The following is a 20431-nucleotide window of genomic DNA, read 5'->3' on the forward strand; positions in this document are numbered from 1 at the left end:
TAAACACCTTTTTGTGTACTTATTGGCCATCTATATGACTTCTTTGGAAAAATATCTATTGAGAACTTCTGCTTATTTTTTAATCGATTTTTTTGGCTATTGAGTTGTTTATATATTTCGAATATAACCCCTTTTGAGATATATGGTTTGGAAATATTTTCCCTTATTTAATAGTTTTTAGTTTGTTGTAGTTTAGTTTGCTTGGTCATTTTTGCTTTTGTTCCTTTTACTTTTGGTATCTAAAAGAAAGTCTTAAGTAGCCAATTTCCATAGACTGAGGAGCAAAAAACTATCTTAGCATAACACCTTAATATATTGCTTTAAGTTGCAACAGCAGTTTTTTTCTTTCTGTTGGGAAATTGCTTAGAATTTGAATGTGTTTGCCTATGAGCAAGAGATAAAATGAAATCTCAGATTTTGGAATGTAACTTGGTCTAAAGATGTGTGATTTTAAAATATTTCTTCCATATTCTTCTAAGACTCACACAATGCTCTCTGTATCTTGTTAGTTTCTGTTTTCATTTCTTTCGTACTTGCTGTAGGGTTTTCTTCCTTCTGTGATAATAAAGAAGCAGTGGTGATGTAAGTAGCACAGTTTTTCACTTGCCTGTTCAAAAGTTGTATTTATACGATACAAATTTTTGTTGACCATGCTAGCAATGGATTATAAAGACTTTACCTCTCTCTTTTTTAGAAATTATAACATAGTTTCTTGAGTCATCTGTGTAATTCTAAAAAGTACTCACTGAAATTTTTGGTATATATTAGTGTTTCCTAAACCGCCCTTAGAGAAACACTATTATTCTTCAATTAATCAAGTAGAGCTGGAGCATTTATATATAGAACACTTTGAAGGGTAATAGAAAATAACTAAAATGATGGAAATTTAATCATGTATGTGCTCCCCCTTTTATTAACATGTCTGTTTCTTATGATTTGACCTCAAGCTTTAAGGTGTTATATATTTCTCTTTTCTTGGGCTCTAAAATCACTGCAGATGGTGACTGCAGCCATGAAATTAAAAGATGCTTGCTCCTTGGAAGGAAAGTTATGACCAACCTAGACAACATGTTAAAAAGCAGAGACAGTACTTTGCCAACAAAGGTCTGTCTAGTCAAAGCTATAGTTTTTTCAGTAGTCATGTATGGATGTGAAAGTTGGACTAAAAAGAAAGCTGAGCACCGAAGAATTGATGGTTTTGAACTGTGGTGTTGGAGAAGACTCTTGAGAGTCCCTTGGACTGCAAGGAGATCCAACCAGTCCATCCTGAAGGAAATCAGTCCTGAATATTCATTGGAAAGACTGATGCTGAAGCTGAAATTCCAGTACTTTGGCCACCTGATGCAAAGAACTGACTTATTGGAAAAGACCCTGATGCTGGGAAAGATTGAAGGCAGGAGGAGAAAGGGGCAACAGAGGATGAGATGGTTGGATTGCATCACTGACTCGATGGACATGAGTTTGAGCAAGTTCTCGGAGTTGGTGCTGGGTAGGACAGCCTGGTGGACTATAGTCCATGGGGTCACAAAGAGGACATGGCTGAGTGACTGAACTGAACTAATATTTTTCTTTAAATCTCTAACAGATATCTTAAGTATGTCTTGAATCTATTTAATTATGTTTACCCATTAGATTTTTAATCAAGAGGTATTTCCTATAGGGAACCTTTCTTATAGAGAGGAAATACTTTTCTAACCAGCAAATTTTACCGTTTTTTTTTTTTTTTTGGTCAGTTAAAAAAACTTATCTACTTATTTGTACTTACTACCATCTTCTTATTTATATATACTGTTTAGATTTTCTTCAGTTCTTACATCTTTTGTTGTTGTTCTGTTGCTGAGTTGTCTCCAATGAACTGCAGCATGCCAGGCTTCCCTGTCCTTTACTATCTTCTAGAGTTTGCTCAACCTCATGTTCATTGAGTTGGTGATGCCATCCACCTGTCTCATCCTCTGTTGCCTCCTTCTCCTCCTGACCTCAATATTTCCCGTATTTCTTCACTTTTTACATATCCTTTGTTTTTCATATAAATGAAAGAATGTTGAAAAATGGGCCCTTGACTAGGTAAGAGCATCTTTAAATGGAAATTAAAGATCAAAAATTGTTTCTATGTTAAAAGTTGTAAAAATCATTATCATTGTATTGGTATTCTACTCTTGAATTAACTATTAACAGATATAAACAAATTTCTTTGAGTATAGTTAAAAGTGCATAGATAATTCCACCTATTTCTTGTTTAGACTTTGCAAGAGTTATTATGCTTGTGTAAACAAAATATAGTTGACTACAGGCAGAATTACTGGGAAAAAAATGCATGCTATTTGGAAACTTAGTGCTTCTTCGCTTATGTGGTGTTATGACTTAATGTGCTTTATTTTTGTGTTTTAGAAGAGGTCTGTAAATGAAAAATGATATGCTCAATGACTATGCTAATTACCATTACAAAGTTAAAGATGAGGAACTGTCATTCACTGCACTTTTAATTAACTTTATTGCTTTAAAGGAATATATGATGACCTTGTATCCTTTAACTCTTAGAAAAATAAGAAGTTCTCATTTGAAATGAAGTGATGTGTTGTCTGCAGTCTTGCTTACTTTGGCCGCCTGATGTGAAGAACTGACTCATTGGAAAAGACCCTGTTGCTAGGAAAGATTGAAGGTGGGAGGAGAAGGGGATGGCAGAGGATGAGATTGTTGGATGGCACACCAACTCGATGGATATGAGTTTGAGTAAGCTCCGGGAGTTGGTGATGGACAGGGAAGCCTGGCATGCTGCAGTGCATAGAGTTTCAAACAGTCAGGCGCAACTGAACTGAACTGCACTGAACTGAGTCTTGCTTAAGACTTAAAAGCAAGCAAACAGACAAAATACCTGAAGAAAATTTTGTAGATTTCTACTTCTTGAAAAGTGTTGGCTGAATTTTTATGGAAATTGTTGCTGTTGGGTACACTTGATTGGAACTTAAAGATTCTGGGCATAGACTTATAGCAATCAACTTTTAATAGACCAAAGAATACTACAGCAATTTGAAACATTAAAAATTGTAACTTTTTAGCTAGATGAGAAGATAATTATATTTCACATATTGAAATTCATATTTTTTCATTGTTATGTTTAAAAATTCCCATTGAACAAACATGTATAAATATGTATATCATCTATATTATTGTATTACATTTGGAGTATGTTTATGTATACAGTATTTATAAATGTGGATTTTTTTTTAGGATGAATTGCTGTTTTTGCATAGTCACCTAAAATTCAATGAAAATATATAACTTCTAGCATATGAGGCCTAACTGAAAAATCTAGTTTCTGGTTAAAGGATAACATTTTTATATTCTCTTTTGTTTCGCATCAATATTCATTTGTTTTCTCATTTAATTTTTAAACTAGGATGTGAATTATGATAAGTTCAGTGAACATTTATATTATCAAATTAAAAATATTCCTGAAAATTTTCCTAATATTTCATAAGTTGAATGCACATGTAAATTCTAGGAATTTTAGGTTCAACTTTACTGATGTCTGCAACAAGTTTTGATGTGATTAGTAGGATGCTAGAAGGATTTTCACCTCCAAATCTAATATTTATTGGTTTTTTACTGATTCTTGATATCTTTTCACTACAGCATCATTTCTTTGAGTACCCTGCATGTAGTTCTCAGTCGCTCAGTCGTGTCTGAATCTATGTGACCCCATGCCTCCTCTGTCTGTGGGATTTTTCAGGAGAAGGTAGACATTTCCTTCTCCAGGGATTCTTCCAGACCCAGGGATCGAACCTGCATCTCCTGCATTGTGGGCAGATTTTTTTTTACTGCTGAGCCATTGGAGCAGGCTAATTGGGCGCTATTAGTCTTTGATTTGGATTAGAGTTTTTTCTTCTCTTACTTACCCAGAGCAAATTTTGATCAGTGAGAGGGTTCAGCTCATGGACTTTGAGGACTGCAACCAGGAAGGACAATGAAACAAGAGATCTTCAGAATTATATTTTTAAGCATATGTAATTATTTTTTTTTGTTATATTTAAAATTTTGCCTCATGAATCTAGCTGTTTAACTTAATAGAACATGACTAACTGTAACACCCCTGCGCTGTCCCTGTACTTTTCCCCAGAGGGATCTCTGGCTTAAATTTTTGTTATAATTTATTTGCTTTTGTAAAAAAAAAACTTTTTATATATATTACATATATATGACATTTATATATATGTGTGTGTGTGTGTGTGTGTGTGTGTGTGTAGTTTTACTTGTTTATGTGCCTTGTAGAAGTGGGTTGTTAGTGGCGGTGGTTTAGTTGCTAAATCGTTTTTTCCTTTAATTAACATGCTTACTTTAGGACTGAGGTCTGTATGTTTTACCATAAGAAATTATGCATCGAATTTTATTTCTTCAGTGTTTTTTTTTTCAGTGTTAGTTTTGCCATTTTTCTCTATAAGTCTATTAATATAGAGTGTTATACTAATGAATTCTTTAACCTTGCGTTCCTGAACAAATCAAACTCATTCATTGCATATCATTTTCTCAATATGGTGTTAGATTATATTTAGTAATATTTTATTTAAAACTTTTACCTAATTATTTTTAATTAAATACTCTAAAGATTTTTTTGTTCTGTTTTTTTTTTTTTTTAATTTTTATTATTATCAGTCTTGGCTATCAATGTTATGTTAATATTATATCACTCTAGTGAAGTTTTCCTTCATTTTCAATGCTCTGTAATAATTTTAGAGTATTGGGATAATTCATTTTTTGAATTTTTGTTAGAAATTCTTTTGAAATACTTTATAGGATGTGCTTAGTTACTCAGTCATATCCAACTCTTTGTGATCCCATGGACTGTAGCCCACCAGACTCTTCTGTCCATGGGATTCTCCAGGCAAGAATACTGGAGTGGACTGCCATGCCCTCCTCCAGGGGATTTTCCCCACCCAGGGATTGAACCCAGGTCTCCTACATTGCAGGTGGACTCTTTACCATCTAAGCCACAAGGGTAGACTCCAGTTTGCTCTCGAAGTGCCTAAATAATCTCTAACAGCATTTCTAGAGCACTAATGATGGGTCACCTGCATCAGAGTCAGCTGGGGTACTTGCTAAAAATGCAGATTGCTAGTCCCCTACCTACACTTGATGAGTCAAAATCTTCTAAAGAAGGTTTCATATATTTTCATTTTTTACTTGTTTTCCAGATGACTCTAATACACAATAAAGTTTGAGAACTGCTGAGACATACTTAATCATTCCCAAACAACTGGGAGAGTCTCTCAACCCTTACAGAAGTGACTGATTTTATCATGAGAACACCTCAATAAGCTGCCTTATGTTTGACCACTTCACCTGTGTCAAGAATCTGAACAGTGAATGCAGTTTAGCCAAAGGGATGCAGTGGTAACCAAAGAGCAAGTGGTAACAAGAGGAATGTGTGTTAGTCACTCAGTAGTGTCCGACTGTTGCAACTCTATGGACTGCAGCCCACCAGGCTCCTCTGTCCATGGGGATTCTCCAGGCAAGAATACTGGAGTGGATTGCCATGCCCTCCTCCAGGGGATCTTCCCAACCCAGGGATTGAACCCAGGTCTCCCACATTGCAGGAGGATTCTTACTAGTTTGAGCCAGCAGGGAAGCCCTTATCTATAAGGTGGTTGGCTTATAATTTTATTTTTTCCCCAAGGAAACATATGTTTTTAAAGTATTTTTTGTCTTTAATCCAGTCATTTTTATAGACTATATTTCTATGGAGACTTGCCTATTATATCCAGATTTTTCAAATTTATTTACTTAGAAGTCTTAGAGGGATTTTAGGATTTAAAAAAACTTCTGTTTTAATTATTAGGTTACATTTGTGACTTAATTTTTATATTTGTACTTTTCTCCTTTTATAATAAGTTAATTACTGTTCACTTACTTTTCTTAGAATGTCAGGATTTTGATTAATTTGATCTGCTTTTTTAAACTTTGACATCTGCATTGTCTTTGTTATTTTTTTATGTGCTTTTAAAGTTTTCTGTGTTGTTTCTGTTTTAGTTCATGAGATGGGAATTTAATTCATTTTAAAATTGATTGAAGTGTTCAAGGCTCTACATGTTTTTTTCTAAACACTGCTTTAAATGTATACCATAGATAAGTAATGTTTTCTTTATTTTTTAGAAATGTGTAATGTCTTTACAGGGGAAAATTTAAATTGTACTGTGATTGGATGGATAATGGAGTAGGTGAAAAGAGTCCGGGAAAAGCTTGTTGGTGTTATTTTAACATTTTTAGAAGAGGAAACTGTGACTTAGATTTGTGTAATTTGCCCAAGGCTACATAACAATAAGTTGTTATGGTTCAAATTTGAACGCATTCTGATTCCGCAGCTGTGGCTTTTACTTAAGCAATAATATTGTGAGGTCACAGAGGTACTGAACGGTGTGGCTTAATCAGGGAACAGTAAGTAGCACAGTGTGACTGTAGTGAAATTGGCACTTAGTGGTATCATTTCTGTGTTGGGCAAATAGTTCTTTGGGATACCATTAACATGAAATAAAGCAGGTTTATGTAAGATGATGGGTAAGTGTGATGCATGTACCAGACAGCTAAATGCAACTGTCTAGTGCTTAGGTGAGCCTCTGTATCAGGAGGTCTGTAGAATGGTTTGTACTGGAGGTGTGAATCATTTGTCATTAGCTTATAGATGATAATTTAAATAAAGACTTCTGAACCTGGTAAGAATATTGTGAATACTGAGATGATTAGAGGGTGTAGAAAACAGTGAAATTAAGATTGAGTGGAAAAGAGCCTGAAAAACAAGAAAAAAAGTCAAAAACAGTGCAATTAAGATTGAGTGGAAAAGAGCCTGAAAAACAAGAAAAAAAGTCAAAATACTAGAAGGAATTTAGGATGTGTGTGCTAAGTTTTCAGTCATGTCTGACTCTGTAGCCTGTCAGGCTCCTCTGTCCATGGGATTCTCCAGATAAGAATATTGGAGTGGGTTGCCATGCCCTTTTCCAGGAATTTAGGATATAGTGGCTTATAGGTGCCAAAGAAGAATTTCAAGGAAAAGGGGAAGTCATTAGTGTTATGTGCTCTGGAGTAAAAGAAGGATAAAATAAGAAAATGTTCATTTAATAATAGCTTAAAGGAAAATTAATATCATAAGTGATGAGTCTAGTGGAGTGATGGGGGTTTGAAAGAAAAAGGAGATTTGGTTGTGAAGGGAAAGTGTGAGAGGGTGATGGTAACTATTGGAGTGTGAGTATGAGGGTGCTTCTTTGCCCTCCGTACTTTTCTCGCTGAAACTCCCTTTTCCTTTCCTTTATTTATCTCGTTCCTTTCTCTTCCTTTATTCTGCCCTTTCTTTTCTTAACATGGCGTACGTGAACATATAATGTTACAGAGTGAGAATTTAACTCATGACGATGTGACATTTTGTCTTACATTATCGATATAAATATGAATAACATGCATGGTGGTATGGTGGTTTAGTCGCTAAGTTGTGTCTGACTTGTGACTCCGTGGACTGTAGTCTGCCAGCCTTCTCTGTCCATGGGATTTTCCAGGCAAGTTATATTGGAGTTAGTTGCCATTTCCTTCTCTGGGGGGATCTTCCCTACATAGAGATCAAACCCAAATCTCTTGATTGCAGACAATCTCCTGACAACAAGGTGGCGTAATGGTAAAGAATCTGCCTGCCAGTCCAGGAGATGCAGGAGCCTTGGGTTCCTCAGATACTTTACCGCTGAGCCACTGGGGAAACCTATCCATACACTTTGTACCTTTTATACCTGAAAGTAAACATACTTGTCCAACAAATTTTAACAATCTTTGAAGTAATGATGAAGTGCTAAAAGCTTTACATATTTTAGCCAATTAGAACCTCATCATCACCTCTATGTCAGTTTTACAAATGAGGAAACTGAAGGAAGTTAAGTAAACTTGCCAATTGTTTTGTACTTACTTTGGCAATATAATTTCAAGGTCTATGCTCTTAATCATAAAGCTGTATTCCTTTTTACTATACTTTAGTGCCTATTGTCATTCCTTTAAAAAGTTAGTAATATTTTTAGTATAATTTTAGTTTAGAATTAGAAGTTAGAATATTTTGACATTTCATGGAAGTCTGTTAGCATATAGAATAATGAAGAATAGAAAAAATAATTTCTGAAAAAGATATATCAAGTACAAATGTGAATTAAAGTTACAGTTTTTTTTTTTTTTTTGTATTTTAGTTAAAATAGTGAAATGCTTGTTGGAGAAACTAGGATACCTTACCCAATATGGCACACGGTATTTGAAAAATACAGTATAGCTATACAATAAAAGCATATGTAAGATAATTAAGTAGTCCTGTATGATACCAACAAAAAATTGATACAGTCTTTAGTTTGTTAATACCTAATGACCTTATAAATGTCTTTCTTCAGGGAAAAATGCGATTGCCATTGTGAGCCACCTTCCAGAATTTATGCTAGAGCTTCGCTGACGTTGCTACTGATGCCAATGTGGAATAAAGGTCTTTATAATTTAGACAGTCAAAATGGATAAATGAATTACTCTTAAAAGTGATTTAGTTCCTCTTCTTAAACATTAAACCACACATACAAATGTATTTGAATTTTTAGAAGGAACATTTGAAAATAATCTGTTTATTTTGCTGTTATCAGTATTTTTGTCTCACTTCATGTTTGGAATTGGCTTTCCTTTTGTGACCTTTGTGTTTGAACTCTACAATCTAATAATGTTATGTTGTGAAACTAACTTCAGAGTTGCATTTCACCATTATTTGTCTATGGAAACATACTAAAATTGACCTTAATATGAAAAAAAATCTTCTGTTGTTGTAAAAGAAAAAATTAGCCCAGAGACAGTAGATTAACTGTTGCAATGTCATTGTTTTTCCCCTTAGCCCTGGTAGTAACTAATTCCTCTGATTTGCCTCTTGGGTCATAAGGTCACTGAATACACGGATGCGTGTCCTGCTCATTGCTGTCTTCTTGGTGCCTGGTGCCTGTGTCTGGCACTGGTAGACATCCTAGTGCTTTCTTGTAACTAACTGAATAGGTAAAAAATACAGTTGAATAATTTCTGAGTTGCAAATGCACTCCTGTGGTAATGTATTAGTATGTAAACATTAAGACACTATTGAATTGTTTTGTTTGCCTGGGTCTCATGGAAATGTCATGTTAAATTTAGAAACACTAGTTTTAGATCTTAGATAACAATCCCTGAAAAGGAATCATAGAATCCTCATTTTCTGTCCTTTGCTTTTACTTTCCTTGTCCTGTTTCCTTCCCTTCCCTCTACTCTCTTTCTTCTCCTCAATCTGCTTTTTATTTTCCCTTTACTAATACTTTTTTTGGTTTATTTGTTTTCCTTCAGTATCTGGAGTCCATCTTTCTCCAGCTTCTCCTGAGATTGTATTGGACCATGACCGCACTTCCCCTTCAGTTGGCTGCCTCTCTTCTGAGCCCATTATTGCATCACCAGAGAATACACATGCAGATAACAGCATTGGCAGTCAGACTCTTCCTAAAGCACAGGTAACGACAAGCAAATTTTTATAGGAAGTTTTCCTACTTAAAAAATTGCATACTGATTTGATTGAAGTTTTCTTGATTTCCTTTTTTTTTCCTGTAGATACGCTTTGAGGTTAATATTTCGAATTATAAAAACTGAACAATGTTTGTTTTGTGACATAATTTCAAGGCGTCCAAATAGCTTTAGTTACTAAAATATGATTTGACTATCTTTTTTATTAAAATAGACTTAATTTTGCATTGGAAATCGTGAATTTCAAAAAGGAAAATAATTACAAAAAACTTTTTCTCGGGGCTTCCGTTGTGGTCCAGTGGGTAAGAATCTGCCTGCTGATGCAGGGGATACTGGTTTGATCCCTAGTCTGGAAAGAGCCCACATGCCTCGGAGCAACTAAGCGCATGTACCACAAGTACTAAGCGCTCTGGAGATCAGGAGCCACAGCTTCTGAAGCCTGCATCTCTAGAGTCATGCTCTGCTACAAGAGCAGCTACTGCAATGAGAAGCCTGCACATTACAATGGAAAGTAGCCCCCATTCATGACAACTAGAGAAAGCCCACATGTACCAGTGATCCACTGCATCCAAAAACATAATAAAATAAATACATACATAAAGTAATAAATCTTGTAAAATAAAAAAAAATATTTCTCTTTAAGGGGAACTTAAAATATATTTTCAAGTATTAGAATATTCATTTTAGTTTTAGAATAAAAACAAAAATATAGCAGTCATAATGTTTATTCTTTCAACTGTTTATTGATCCAAGCCTTGTGCTAGATGCTGGAGTTAGTCCAGATTTCCAAAGTGCTATATACAATCTTGAGTCACCTGTGATCTTTACTAGAAAGTGATGATCAATTAAAGATTATTGATAAATTTCAAATTCTGATTTATAGTTTAATAGATAAGCAAATTCTGACTGTGTGTGTAAATTTAAGAACTTGTGAATGTCAGAATTGTCTGTACTTATTATACACCCTCAACATAAGAAAAATAGTTTTAAGTTTTTTAGTGCTTTGTTTGGAAAATAGTAAATACCTTAAACTCTTAAGTTTAGAGAAAATTTTGTTTCTTAGATCATATTGTTGTAACAGTTTGAGGTCTTCTGTTGATTTACTTAAAGGGTGAAATAATTTCAGAACTTTGCTACAACTTAATTTCCAATGTGGTTTCTAGTGCCCTTTGGGTGATTTCTTTCTTGGTACAGTGTAAACTTTCCTCTCTTGTGTGTGTGTGTGTGTGTGTGTTTTTTTAATGTGGTTTAGATTCAGCAATCAACACACACTCATCTGGATATCTCACTTTTTCCACTGGGTTTAACTGATGAGAAAAGTAATGGAACAATTGCTCTTGTGGATGATTCTGAGGATCCTGGAGCCAATGTATCAAACATACAGCTTCAGCAGAAAATTTCCACTCTGGAGATGAAACTCAAAGTTTCTGAAGAAGAAAAACATAGAATTAAAAAGGTATATTTACATTTGTCTAAAAAATAAATGTTTGAATTGCATATTCTGGAAATACAATATAATCCCAACCTCTGATTGAAAATTCATCAGTGGAAAAGCTGTTATGCTCTTTGTGACAGGTTTAAATCAGTTAGATGAGTCTATCACTTACAAAAGCCTTTGGTAAGAAGTTTCTAGCCATAAATATACACTTTTAAAGATATGAATGGCTTTTACTAGATTTTTTTTTCCCTAATGAATGCTTTCCTTTGGGTTTCTTTAGTTTGAAAGCACATGGTGTTGCAATTTTATGTAGATTAGAAGATTTGCACTATTCATTTGTTTTTATGAGAAGTCAGGCATCATGTCAAATATTGACAGAATACTTAGAAATACAGCTGTTCTAGTAAATTATTTATGTATGTTCTTATTTCAATTTTCTACAAATGTCTCTATAAAAAGACTTTAGCAGCTTAGGGAAAGTATGTGTTGGGGTCAGTTCAGTTCAGAGGATCAGTCATGTCCGACTCTTTGCGACCTCATGGACTATAGCACACCAGGCATCCCTGTCCATTGCCAACTCCTGGAGTTTACTTAAACTCATGTCCATTGAGTCGGTGATGCCATTCAACCATCTCATCCTCTGTTGTCTCCTTCTCCTCCTGCCTTCAGTCTTTCCCAGCATCAGGGTCTTTTCCAGTGAGTCAGTTCTTCGCATCAGGTGGCCAAACTATTGGAGTTTCAGCTTCAGCATCAGTCCTTCTAATGAATATTCATGACTGATTTCCTTTCGGATTGACTGGTTGGATCTCCTTGTAGTCCAAAGGACTCTCAAGAGTCTTCTCCAACACCACCATTCAAAAGAATCAATTCTTCAGTGCTCAGCTTTCTTTATAGTTCAACTTTCATATCCATACATGACTACTGGAAAAGCCATAGCTTTAACTAGACAGACCTTTGTTTTCAAAGCAATGTCTTTGCTTTTTAATATGCTGTCTAGGTTGGTCATAACTTTTCTTCCAAGGAGCAAGCATCTTTTTATAGCTGCAATCACCATCTGCAGTGATTTTGGAGCCCTCCAAAATGAAGTCTGTCACTATTCCCACTGTTTCCCCATCTATTTGCCATGAAGTGATGGGACCAGATGCCAGTATCTTAGTTTTCTGAATGTTGGGCTTTTACCCAACTTTTTCACTCTCCTCCTTCACTTTCATCAAGAGGCTCTTTAGTTCTTCTTCGCTTTCTGCCATAAGGGTGGTGTCATCTGCATATTTGAGTATATTGATATTTCTCCCGGCAGTCTTTATTACAGCTTGTGCTTCATCCAGTCCAGTGTTTTGCATGATGTACTCTGCATATAAGTTAAATAAGCAGGGTGACAATATACAGCCTTGATGTACTCCTTTCCTGATTTGGAACCAGGCTGCTGTTTCATGTCCAATTCTACCTGTTGCTTCCAGACCTGCATACAGATTTCTCAAGAGGCAGGTCAGGTGGTCTGGTGTTCCCATCTCTGTAAGAATTTTCCACAGTTTGTTGTGGTCCACACAGTCAAAGGCTTTGGCATAGTCAAAAAAGCAGAAGTAAATGTTTTTCTGGAACTCTCTTGCTTTTTCGATGATCCAACGGATGTTGGCAACTTGATCTTTCATTCCTCTGCCTTTTCTAAATCCAGCTTGAACATCTAGAAGTTCATGGTTCACGTACTGTTGAAGCCTGGCTTAGAGAATTTTGAGCATTACTTTACTAGTGTGTTAGATGAGTGCAGTTGTGTGGTAGTTTGAGCATTTGTCATTGCTTTTCTTTGGGATTGGAATGAAAACTGACCTTTTCCCGTCCTGTGGCCACTGCTGAGTTTTCCAAATTTGCTGGCATATTGAGTGCAGCACTTTCACAGCATCATCTTTTAAGATTTGAAATTGCTCAACTGGAATTCTGTTACCTCCACTAGCTTTGTTCGCAGTGATGCTTCCTAAGGCCCACTTGACTTCACATTCCAGAATGGCTCTAGATGAGTGATCACACCATCATGATTATCTGGGTCGTGAAGATCTTTTTTGTATAGTTCTTCTGTGTATTGTTGCCACCTCTTCTTAATATCTTCTGCTTCTGTTAGGTCCTTACCATTTCTGTCCTTTATTGTACCCATCTTTGCATGAAATGTTCCTTTGGTATCTCTCATTTTCTTGAAGAGATCTCTAGTCTTTCCCATTCTATTGTTTTCCTCTTTTTCTTTTCATTGATTGCTGAGGAAGGCTTTCTTATGTCTCCTTGCTATTCTTTGGAACTCTGCATTCAGATGGATATATCTTTCTTTTTTGCCTTTGCTTTTAGCTTCTCTTCTTTTCTCAGCTATTTGTAAGGCCTCCTCAGACAGCCATTTTGCCTTTTTGCTTTTCTTTTGCTTGGGGATGGTCTTGATCCCTGCCTCCTGTACAATATGTTGAAGCAGGATGTTGTTTATAGTTAGCTTAAATGCTTTTATGTATTTATTTAGCTTGAATGCTTTTAGTATTATATCAAAGTTAGTGTTAATGTTAGTGTTTGGTATTGGTCTGGAAATGAGAGTGAAGTGTACATTTTATATTGTTGAACTTTAAAAACCATATTTCCTGTGGGTTCTTTCCTTACCAAATATTTTCTATTGTGTCATTGAAAAATCAGAGTCTGTTTTTTTGCCATAAATATTACACAATTTATGCTTGTTTTTTGTCTTTTAGGATGTGGAATCATTGATGGAGAAACATAGTATCTTAGAAAAAGATTTCCTTAAAGAAAAAGAGCAAGAGGCCATTTCTTTTCAAGATAGATACAAAGAACTTCAGGTAAACACAGCGAATTAAAATTTTAATATGTAGGCCTTTTGATGATGCATGTCATATATAATTTCAGAAAGTGCTCAATAAATGCTTTGAGTGAGGATCAGATACTTGCTTAAATATGTAAAATACTGACTAATATTGATGAAACAATGATAAAAGCCATTTTGAAAAGTAGAGATCTCTGAGAAGCTGTGAAGGTTAGTTGCTTGAGTCTCAAGCTGGCCTAAAATATTCTATTTCTGATGATTTTCTCAATTTGGAAATTGCACATTCCAGTTTTTCATATTGTGATTACATTTCAAAAGAACTGAGATATTTAACCTTTTTCATAAATGTAATCAGTCTCCTCTTCTCCTCACATTTCCTTAACAAATTTGTTTCTTCTGCAGTCTTATCCTTCTCAGTAAATAGCAATTCTATCTTTCCAGATGCTAAAGCTGAAAGCCACATTTACTCCTTTTGTACTTAGTCCAAGTCATTCCTTTAGCTATTGCCTCTACCTTCACAATATCCAGGTTTTGACTGTTTATCATTATGGTCACTGCTGCCAACCTATTCTAAGCCAGCCTTATTTCTTCCCTGGAATACTGAAGTATCTTCTGTTCTAACTTACCTTTCTGCTTCTGTCATTGCCCACTTACAGATCATTCTCTGCATGGCAGCCACTGTGATCTGTTTAATAGTTAAAGCTGCTCATGTCATTTCTCTGCTCTGAAACCCTCGGTGGCTTCTCATCTCCCCGAAACTAAAAGTCAAGTAAGTCCTTAAAGCAGTTTGCAAGGCCCTTCATTTTCATGTGTCCCTTCTTCCTCCTTTTCCCTGACTCTTTCTCCTCACTTGTTTTACTTTACCCCTCTGTCTAGAATACACCACCCTCACTTTTCTGCATGGTTTACTTTTTGATATCATCCTGGTCTCCATGCCAGTCTCACCTTACCAAGGGAAATCTTTTAGACAGTGCTGACATCCCCTACCAGCCTTCCCATATTCTCCTTTATTTTTCTCCATAGCACTTTTTACATCTGACAAACTGTGTATTTACTTGTTTATTTGCATAGATCATTTTAGTAGTCTTCTAAGTGGTCTTGTAGCTTCTACCCTTGCTCTTTGCCCCTAATGAGTCTTTGTTTCAGCAGGTGAAATAATATTTTTAAAAATGTGCATCACTTCATTACCCAACCTCAATTATCATTCTCCTCCTTTCAGTGTAAATCTTCTGACTTCTGTCCAACTCACCGCCACCCCCCCCCCCCGCCCCCCCACACTGACCCCGCCCGGCCTCACCTCAGCTGCTTACTTACACTGAGCTCCTAAGAGGTCCAGGTGAATGTGTGAGTCTGTGTTACTGAGAGCATTCCCTGCCTGTTGGGGTGGTGAATGGAGGGAAAGTATTTGGGATTCATTCACATTTTCTCTGACTGGAATGGTCTTCCTTCAGATATCTGCATGGTTTTTGTTTGAAAAAGGTCAAAACTTGAAAATAAGGAAAAGCATTAACAGCGTGTTCTTTCAGTGCCCTGGGAGGACATTACTCACTCGACCTACTCACAGATTATTTAGGAGAAATGTAGCAGTGCTATTAAACAGTGCTCACTGTTTACTGTTGATTAAAAGTCTCAGTTGTATTGATGTTACATGTCAATTTTTTTCGACAGAAAAGATACAAACAATACCGGCCTGTTAGAATTTAAAAAAGTACTGTTCATGTTAACTTATAGGATAGTCATCATTTTTGTTTCTAACTAGCACTCTTGCTTAGTCTCATACTCTGGTATGAGTATGATCCATGTGTGCTAAGTTGCTTCAGTTGTGTCTGGCTCTTTTTGACACTATGGACTGTAGCCTGCTAGGCTCCCCGTCCTTGGGATTCTCCAGGTAAGAATATTGGAGTGGATTGCCATCCCCTCCTGCAGGGGATCTTCCTAGCCCAGGGATCGAACCCGTGTCTCTTAAGTCTCCTGTGTTGACAGGCAGGTTCTTTACCACTAACGCCACCTGGGATGCCCTTTTATAGGTATGCCAATTGAAATGCTCTTTGCAATGGTCTTAACATCTGATTCATTCTGTTAACATAAATGGTTCATTAATGAAGAGTAGATTAAGTCTGTGATGTGTTTCCTTTATATTTATGTGAATCACGTTTCAACTGTTTGAAAACTGTACTCCTTAACAACTGTCATGAACCATTGCTTCCTTTAGAAACTTGCTCAAATGCTACCTTCTTCTGGAAGCATTCTTTGACTACTCTGTATAAAATAAGAACCTGTGTACTTGGTCAGCATTTCCTATCCCCATTTCTTTGCTTTTTCCCCCGTCTCGTCATAATACCTGTTATTTCATTTTGATTTGTTTATTTTTTGTTTTCCCCCACCAGAGTGTGAGCTCCATGAGATTAGGAACTTTCTTTTCCAATGCCTGGAGCAATATTGGCTTATAATATGGCTCAGTTAATTCTCTTGAATGAAAGAATTCATTAATATAATGCACCCTGCTCCCCAAGGGCTAATTACAGTGTGTACGTCCACATTTATCGTCTCATACTTAGAATTATAGTGCTTATTAGTAGGTTCAGTACTGAATACTGGAGCTTCATGTTTTCTTTTCTCTGCATTGAGTGACTTATCCTGGGCCTGCTCGTGAGACAGATACCTTTGAAATTCCATTTCTCAGTCTGTGAATGGGAACAGTAACGTACTTGAGAGACCAGCCCCTGACATCATAACACTTTGAGCTTTCTGTAGTGAAGGCCAACAGTGACAACATAATGCTGACTTACTGCTTTTACTGTCAGTAGTGATAATCTAGGAGTAACAACTTCAGTTTTCAAAGTGGATATTCAGTATTAAAAGTTTTCAAAACTAACATTCAGTATTAAAACTAATACTCAATATTAAAAATACTTTTTTACTAGAAACAATACTTCCCAAGAAAACACTTTTTAGGTGATTTTCATTCAGTACCAAAAAGGACCTCTCTCCTTTTCTTACCATGTGTAAAAAAAGAGTAAACTAACTTAGGGAGTATTTTATCACTTTGGCTAAATAAGTGATAGAAAAGTGTACTAGGAAGTCTAATAGTCAAATTGAACTCAAAGACAGGCATTCTGTTTAGTTTCTATATCACTGCTGGGTGATGGAAGAAGTCTGGGTTTATCATTTTGGTCTTAGCTCATAGACCTGGAGAAGGGATCATGTTTTTTTTCCAAGGGGTTTGACTTTCAGAGGGTGCTTATTATCTAAGAGTTACCTGTTGTGCTAGGTTGCCCCTTTTGTGAACCTTTGGGTAGAGAAGGATAGCTTTCCTTTGGGCTTGTTATGTTTATGCTCATTGGCACTTCCTCATTTCTGGTCATTCCATTATCCAGTTTGGAATTTATGAGGGAGACTAAAAGCAAGCTGACAAAATTTGCTACTGTGTCATTCCTTGGGTCCTCAGATTCCCAGGCGGTCTGTTTTCTTGTCCTCCTCTGTAGTCTTCTTAGATTTGTTTTAAAGATAATGTCCAGGCCTTTCAGCTGTACTTACTGAGAAATCTAGGGAGATGTGCATCTACCTCATCTTAGTCTAGAAGTAAAATGAGAAGGAATATTTTAAGTTTTAAATATTATGTATTATAGCTACTATAGGAAATCAATTCCACCTTAAAATACATTAATTTAGAGCAAGTATTTTGAGTGAATTTTTTTAAAGGAAATTAGTGTAAGTAATCAGCTCATAGAGTCATTGTAGGTAGAGGAGGGGTAAATAAAAATGTGTATCTCAGTTTGTGAGATAATTCATAAATCTCTATATCAGTATTATACTTATAAGTTTATGCATAAATAGGTTATGTGTTAGGCTTTTTGGAAATATATTTTCAATAAATATTTTTAAATTAATTGTACCTGATTATTAAGCATTGAGAAAATCTTGAGCTTTGCTCTATGACCTACTTTGTGTAATTAATTTTTTTTTCTTGGAATATAGCCCTTTTTAAAAACTGGCACAAAGTTTGTTCTATCTAATACTTTTTAAGAACTAGAAGATGTGATTGAATTTGAGAATATCAAAGGAGAATACTCTATACTAAATAAAAGTAGGATGAAATTTTAGCAAAAGTGAGTTTTGGAATCATGAATATAAAGTTTTTTGCTTGAATTTGTGGCCTATCAGTCATGCCTCAGATATTTGAAAGTTAATGTACTTATTGTATATTTTCTTCAGACTATGGTAATCCATGTAATTTTTATATTAAGCCATATGTTACATACAAGTTTTCTAAATGTGTGTGGAGCTCAATGAAATAGAAAAAGTTTTCTTTTCTGCTATTTTTGATGATAGGGATAATATACTGGTGCTTGCCTCTCTGTGGTATCCTAAATAAAGCAAAATATCCAAGAGTACACAAAGATAATCCTGGCAAGACTGGATTAAATTGACTGAAAATTATGTGTGGAGGTGTACAATACAGAAAAAGAAAACAAAATTTACACCTTCTCATCACCATGAAAAATCTAGGTATTTTCAAGTGATCTGAAAATGTAGTGCTTGAATTTTCAGTCACTGCCTCCACTTAGACCAGTGTTGGGTGTACTTTTGTCATGATTTTAGTCTAACCAGAGATGGAGTAATTAATAAATGGACTGTTTGTAAAACCCATAAACTTTGAAAAAAAAAAACAAAAACATTAACTGTTACAGAGAATTCTGACAGTGTTGATTTTTGTGATATGGTCTAATTGCTAGGCTAGGTGGAGGGGTGTGAATGTGCCGGTAACAGAAGGAAATAACAAAGAACATGAACCCTGAAGCACAATGGGGCTGTGCACTAGCTCTCTTTTCCTGTTCAGTCCAGGGCGTGTAGCCCAGGCAGAGGAAGAAAAGTGAGTCATGCTGCGTTTGTCGGAGGTAGCTATTTAAAGGACTTCTCGTGAAACATGAATAGAGAACTTCTCTTAGTATAATTTGGATTCCAGTGTCTTCTGTTTTATTTCTTTGACTCTCATAGCCAGTACATCACACCTGTGACAGGCAGTGAGGAAATTTGGAAGCTTATCAAATTGTGCATCTCATAGTGTGACCACATTTTAACAGGCTTAACTAATAGATCTTAGCTGATTGTTAAATTATCTCTGATAGTTGTCAGTATTGGTACCTATGGCTAGATTTGGGAATTTTCTATACAAACTCTTTAGAGATTGAGTCTATTCCTCCAAATGACACTCCCCATTGAAATGTTGCTTAGTTATATAGTATGTTAAGTATTCTGTTTGAGAATTTAATTTAAAAAAATATTGTGAAAATCCAGTGTTTTGAAGGACTTTCACTTGATCTCTTAAATGGATTTTTACCTGTGTTCTTTTGCTGATTTCAAAGGTTACATTACTTCAATAAGAATAGATATTATTCTTAATATTTTTGCATAGCTTTAAAGTGAATACTAGTCAGCTGTTGGGAAGTTGGGTGCTTAGCCAGAGACCACTATAATATTAATAATTATGCTTTATGGCATTAGAGCAATGGCTTTGATATCTTTGAGCATTTAACTTGATAACTTGTGAGGAATTAATCAGTTCTGCATAAGTAAACCAAAATTTAGTTGATGGTAGAAATAGCAAGAGAAGTAGAATTAAAAGTAGAGGCTGGAGACATACTGAAATTTAAGAGTTGCTTCTTTTGGTTTAGCAGAAAGAGTGGTTTCTTGAGATGGAATCTGCTCTAGGTGAAAATGTTGTGAAAGTGGTCAAAGGACAACCAGGGTTTAGAATATTATGTAAACTTAGATGGTAAATGGCAGGGTTTGAAAGGACTGACTCCAGTTTTAGAAAAGTTCTACTGTGAGTCCAGTGCTATCAAGCAGCATTGCATGCTACCAAGAATGTTTGTGAAAGGAAGAGTTAGCCGTTGTAGCCAACTTCACTGCTAGCCTTATTTCAAGAAATTGCCATACTACCGCAGCCTTCAGCAGCCACCACCTTGATCAGTCAGAAGCCATCAACACTGAGGCAAAACCCTCCACCAGCAAAATGAGTAGCATTCACTGAAGACTCAAATGATTACTGGTATTTTATAGCAGTAAAGTATTTTTTGATTAAGGTCAGTACATTGTTTTTTTACACATAATGCTATTTGCACACTTAATAGATGAAAGCATGCTGTAAACATAACTTTTATGCCACACTTGCCAAAATATTTGTGTGACTTGCTTTATTTCAGTATCACTTTATTGTGGTGGCTTGGACTCAAACCCACAATATCTCTGAGGCATGCCTACGTACAGATGGTAGTGTACTAAATAAATATACTTTTATTTGAGAAAATATTCTCCTCCTTTTCCTTTTTTAAGAATATTTCTTAGATGCCCATGCATAGTGGCTCATTAAGAGATTCCTTATTGTTTTCATTTTATGAGTATCTGAATATATTATTCTGTTTTCTTTTATTATAAAGTATTGCTCATTTTCAGTCTATTCTTCCAATTTCTTACTCTTTAAAGTCAAATAATTTTACTATAATATGTCTTGGCATTGGTCATTCTGGGTTGATTTTCCTAGATTTCCAATGTGTCCTTTAATATACATATATAGTTTCAATTCCTCTTTCTAAATGTCAAGGAGTTTTTATTAATTATAGACTTAATACCTGTATTATTTTCTCACTATGTTTTAT

The 20431-nt window shown here is 35.5% G+C and overlaps 1 protein-coding gene across 5 annotated transcripts in view; it reads left to right on the forward strand.

The window, feature by feature from the left end:
• Positions 1–20431, forward strand: part of CCDC91 (coiled-coil domain containing 91) — a 372169-nt gene that overhangs the window by 121337 nt on the left and 230401 nt on the right. For 2 of the 5 annotated variants that reach the window (XM_070453855.1, XM_070453856.1), the window contains exons 4-6: positions 9358–9518; positions 10781–10984; positions 13684–13788. In XM_070453855.1, coding sequence (XP_070309956.1) covers positions 9358–9518; positions 10781–10984; positions 13684–13788 — 470 coding nt within the window. The other 3 variants (XM_070453858.1, XM_070453857.1, XM_070453859.1) reach the window with 3 other exon arrangements.

Source organism: Odocoileus virginianus, chromosome 23 (assembly GCF_023699985.2).
Source record: "Odocoileus virginianus isolate 20LAN1187 ecotype Illinois chromosome 23, Ovbor_1.2, whole genome shotgun sequence".
NCBI classification, from domain to species: domain Eukaryota; kingdom Metazoa; phylum Chordata; class Mammalia; order Artiodactyla; family Cervidae; genus Odocoileus; species Odocoileus virginianus.